The sequence below is a fragment of the Olea europaea genome, unplaced genomic scaffold, assembly GCF_002742605.1.
Source record: "Olea europaea var. sylvestris unplaced genomic scaffold, O_europaea_v1 scaffold1511, whole genome shotgun sequence".
Classification (NCBI taxonomy): Eukaryota; Viridiplantae; Streptophyta; class Magnoliopsida; order Lamiales; family Oleaceae; genus Olea; species Olea europaea.
This window is the reverse complement of record NW_019232689.1, coordinates 123,171-128,041: the sequence shown is the minus strand read 5'-3', so window position 1 is coordinate 128,041 and position 4,871 is coordinate 123,171. Positions and strand designations below refer to the sequence as shown.

At 36.6% G+C, this 4,871-nt stretch overlaps 1 protein-coding gene across 1 annotated transcript; it reads left to right on the top strand.

Moving 5' to 3' along the window:
* The first annotated feature begins 1,183 nt into the window (after window positions 1-1,183).
* LOC111376496 (glucan endo-1,3-beta-glucosidase 12-like) lies at window positions 1,184-3,189 on the top strand. Its single transcript, XM_022999458.1, has 2 exons — window positions 1,184-2,647; window positions 2,916-3,189. The coding sequence occupies exons 1-2, from the start codon at window positions 1,258-1,260 to the stop codon at window positions 2,948-2,950; spliced, it is 1,425 nt and encodes a 474-aa protein (XP_022855226.1). The 5' UTR covers window positions 1,184-1,257; the 3' UTR covers window positions 2,951-3,189.
* The last annotated feature ends 1,682 nt before the right edge of the window (window positions 3,190-4,871 follow it).

Below are 4,871 nucleotides of genomic sequence, written 5' to 3'. Positions count from 1 at the left end.
AATATGTGATTTTTCTTTCTTCTTTCTCATAATTAAAAGTTTTGAATAAAAATGCATAATCGCCTTTAAATACAAATTTCAACCAATCAGCCACCCCAAATGCTTCAATAATTTGATGTGATTTAAGATAAGTAATTTTAGTTGATCACCATGTATCTTGACTAATTTCAACCAATCAAAATATAAATTCATGTTTAGTAGAACTTAGACCCCACAAGAAAAATACCATGAATACGAGAAAAACCTCACCATGGACGATGCAAAATAAAAACCATCAAAGACATTGACGTTCAGATAACACTGACTAGGATTCAACCATCGATTGATTATGAGCAAGAAGAATTAGTTCATTTTAACATCCGCGTCAAATGAATCTCAATCTCACCGATGATGTCTCATACCAGAAAGGTACCTGTCGACTATAAATTCATACAAATGCCCATAACAAAAACAATTAAATTCATAATTATTTTTTATATATTTTAAATTAAAAATCAAGAAAGTCCCACCAATCTTCACTATGAATTATTGTAAACATATGAAATATTTAGTCAAAATATGTCATTCTAACTTTAAAGAAAAAATTGCAGAGAGATCAATCACATCGCTAAAACATGGAAATTCATTACATTGTGAATCTTAAGTCCGTTAAACCAATCAATCCCTTCACTGCCCCACTCATCTCTTATAAAGACCTTTATTGAGTAATGTTATGAGTCCCATTGGATTTACGATCTAGTCAAGGTGACGTCAATGTGGTATATTAAATGATAGATGAAATTAAATAAATCATTTAATTTCACATTTCATTCAACTTATTATCTAACGCTACCTAGAATGGAATTGTAATCCAATGGAATTGCATAGCATTATTCACCTTTATTTTATCATTACTAATAAATAACACAACTGGCTGGCTACTCCAACGTTCATAATGGTAAAATGAAATTAGCAGTAATCGTACGCCAAATTCCAAATGCTGAATTTGGTCCGTTACCATCCTTATTCTTTACGATTCATAAAAATAACTTACTTCGCACAAATATTTACAAGAACCCCTCTACCCACACCCACACCCACTAACCGAACCATTTTCCCAACTCCACTTACCCCACTTCCCATTTTTCAAGTCTGTTTTCACCAATATATATTTTTCTATATAAGCCTGTGTTTAGACATATGGAAACACAATCTAGGACTACAGAAAACTTCTTCAAATTTTCCAATTTCTTGCTGTGTCTTTTCTAGATTCAGAGCATGGAATTTTTCAGTCATTTTTTCGCCTTTATTATCGTATTATCGTCTATCCAAATGGCGCTAGGTGACTCCGGCACCATCGGAGTAAACTACGGCCGTGTGGCTAACAACCTCCCATCGCCGCCGCAGGTGGTGCAACTCCTTAAAGCGCAAGGTCTGACCAAAGTGAAGCTCTACGACTCAGATTCCACCGTTTTGACCGCCTTTTCAGGCTCTGGCATTTCCGTCACGGTGGCGCTCCCTAATGAACAACTCTCCTCCGCCGCTGCTAGCCAGTCCTACACAGACAACTGGGTCCAGACCAACATCATCCCTTACTACCCTAAAACCCTCATCGACGCCATTGCCGTTGGTAATGAAGTCTTTGTAGACCCTAAAAACACCACAGTTTACCTCGTGCCGGCCATGAAAAATGTTTACGCATCACTCTCAAAGTTCGGCGTGGCTTCGAATATCAAAGTCTGTTCTCCTTTAGCATTAAGTGCACTCCAATCTTCATACCCTTCTTCATCTGGGTCATTCAAATCGGACCTTATTGAACCAGTGATCAAACCCATGTTGAGTTTTCTAAAACAAACGGATTCTTATCTCATGGTCAATGCGTATCCGTTTTTCGCCTACATAGCCAATACAGACACCATTTCTTTAGACTACGCTATGTTCAGAGATAACACAGGCGTAACTGACCCGAAAAACGGGCTCGTATATAAAAGCCTGCTCGAGGCCCAAATCGACGCCGTTTTTGCAGCCATGAACGCTTTGGGATTCAATGATCTGAAAATGGTGGTTTCTGAAACTGGGTGGCCTTCAAATGGAGATGAAAATGAAGTTGGCGCAACTCCGGCCAATGCTGCAGCGTATAACGGCAACCTAGTGCGCAGAGTGCTCACTGGTAGTGGGACCCCCTTGAGGCCCGATCAGCCTCTTAACGTCTATTTATTTGCCCTCTTCAATGAAAACCAGAAGACCGGGCCCACTTCTGAACGTAATTACGGGCTTTTCTACCCGAATGAAAAGAAAGTCTATGATATACCACTCACACTGGAAGGTTTAAAGAATCAGCCCACGATGAACAATGGAAGCAAGAATCAAGTTCCGGCAGCTGCAGCGCCACGACCGAGTGGGAACGTTTCAGTCGGCAATTCCGCGCAGACATGGTGTGTGGCCAACGGCAAGGCCGGGGAGAAAAAGTTACAGGACGCACTAGATTATGCTTGCGGTGAGGGCGGAGCTGATTGCCGTCCGATTCAAGAGGGTGCTACATGTTACGATCCTAACACTCTCGAGGCTCATGCATCTTATGCATTCAATAGTTATTATCAAAAGAACGCTAGAACAAGTGGTGCTTGTGATTTTGGTGGTGCGGCTTACCTGGTCACTCAATCTCCTAGTGAGTATTCAATCTTTTTCGTCAATTTTTTTATTATATTTATGGGCCATTTAATTAGGGAATTAATTGATAAAATAATGAATTATTTATGTTTGATACGTAATTTGAAAGAGAAGATTGAGTAGCAATTATTATCGCCTTAATCATTTGACTAATCTTAGTATTGTTTTAAATTAATTGGTGGGTGTAACCATACTTATTAAACTTGAATGTTAAGAAATTATTGATTTTTACTGATTTTTCTTTTTTTTTTTTTTTAATCTTGCAGAATTTGGCAGTTGCGAGTTCCCCACAGGATACTGAATTGGAAGATTTTATTGGAGTTTTGGATATGTTTGTCAATTGCATTATTTATGTGGGGATAGGAATTGTTAGTTTAGCTGATTTTTGACATTTTATTGCTGTAATTAGCTACCTAATTTGGAATTTCATTCTACATATTTCGTAATAGATTCATATTATTGGTTGGACTTTTGCCTTCCTTGTATCTCTTGTTGGATTCTTGTAATCCATTTATTTATTGTAGTTGTTGATTACCTCAATTTTCCTTATCTTTATTATCAAATACATCGTGACTTTTCAATTCGGCCATATCAAAAAACTTACAACTAATTTATTTGAGTGTAAAACTTGTAAGGATCGACCAACAACTGGTTTGGCCTTATCGAGTATTTATTCCAAAATTAAAATTTGTAAACTACATTCTGTAGTAAACATCTTGGAGAAAAATATTGTGGCTTTTCATCTTTATTAGCTAAGTTTGCTATAAGTAACAACATGGTCATATTGAAAACAGAAAAATTTATATATACCCAACTATTACGTAATAATTCATTTTATACTACTAAATCCAAACATAAGTGCGCAATCACAAAAAAGAAAAATTAAATAATGAATTAGACATAAATAATAAAATAAGCATTAGTTATCGATTTAGTTCCAATACATAAACATATTTTCACTGCAAAAAAAAAAGCTATCAGAACTCCGCATAATGCATATAGAATTTTATGGAATCGGTCTCATCGGTATTAATTCTAACACGACAATATATAGCTAATAACAATTTCATCTTACACCAAAATATGATAAAATACTGCTAAAACATCATAGTAGGATCTTCGTAAAATGGGATCAACGTGTCATCCGAACATGCCAAAATAAAAAACATTCCCCACTACAATATTAGAGTGAAAGAAATTGTTTAGAGTGGGTTTCCCATTAAACAAAACACATGGATTTAAGCCGAATCGATCCTACGATTGACAATTCCCTTCATCTTTCTATCCCTTCTGATTCTTTGTGATACAAGATTGAAGTCAGTCTCATAATCTTTGATGACCATCTCGCAGACATGCTTGTATAGTTGAGCTGCTAGGTACGTTCTTACAAATTTTGGATCAAACATCAGCCATAACATCGATCTTCTTGTGGATAAAATATTTGACAAACTGTATCACATATAAATCACAGAATTCAAAGGGGTTTGCTATGATTCAGGAGTCGAGCCCGATGAAGGCAAGTGCGAGATGAGACCCGTTGATAGTCGATGGCGGACCAATGACGCGATCAAGGGCAAAGCAAGTGAAACAAGCGATGGGATTGCTCGTTCAAGAAACTATTGATGGAACCATGTTCGGGACTCAAAATGAGACAAGTTTCGTGGTCGGGTCAAAGGCCGAAACAAAATGGATCAATGCGTTACAAGCAGCCGAAGAAATAGGAGAATATTTTTTCATTGTAAAGACTTTTCAACTTTGACTATTGCTTAATATTATAGAAAGAGAATTATTCTTTCAATTTAATTGTTCTTCTTGAACAATTTTGGAACTTATCAAGATTCAACTTCTTGTGGCGTTCTATCAATCGGATTGTGGGTTCTTTCAGTTGTAATCAAGGGTTTCTTTATTCAATTCTTGGGGTTGAAGATCCAAAACCGGGTTAGTATTGGCGTTCTTGGTTTCCGCATCAATCTCGTTGTGGGTTTCGTAATTTCCATTGCTACGGGGTTCGCAGTTGGTATCAGAGTTTTGGCTCCAATTTAATCAGGTTATATCCTTTGTTTTCTAATTTTTTTCAATTCCTTGTGTTCTTGTGTTCAGAAGGTTTTCTTGATCTTTGATCCAAAAATTTCATCAAAAATCTTCAAATTCCGTTTTTGGACTCAATTTTCGCCCAAATCAGTTTTAGTTTTCTTTGTTGGTTTTGTTATTGATTTTCGGAT

Bases quoted from the DNA above. Each gene is read 5' to 3' on its own strand.
- LOC111376496 (XM_022999458.1), top strand. From the start codon at position 1,258: ATGGAATTTTTCAGTCATTTTTTCGCCTTTATTATCGTATTATCGTCT. The intron at 2,648-2,915 runs GTGAGTATTCAA...TTAATCTTGCAG, and splicing joins CCTGGTCACTCAATCTCCTA to AATTTGGCAGTTGCGAGTTC.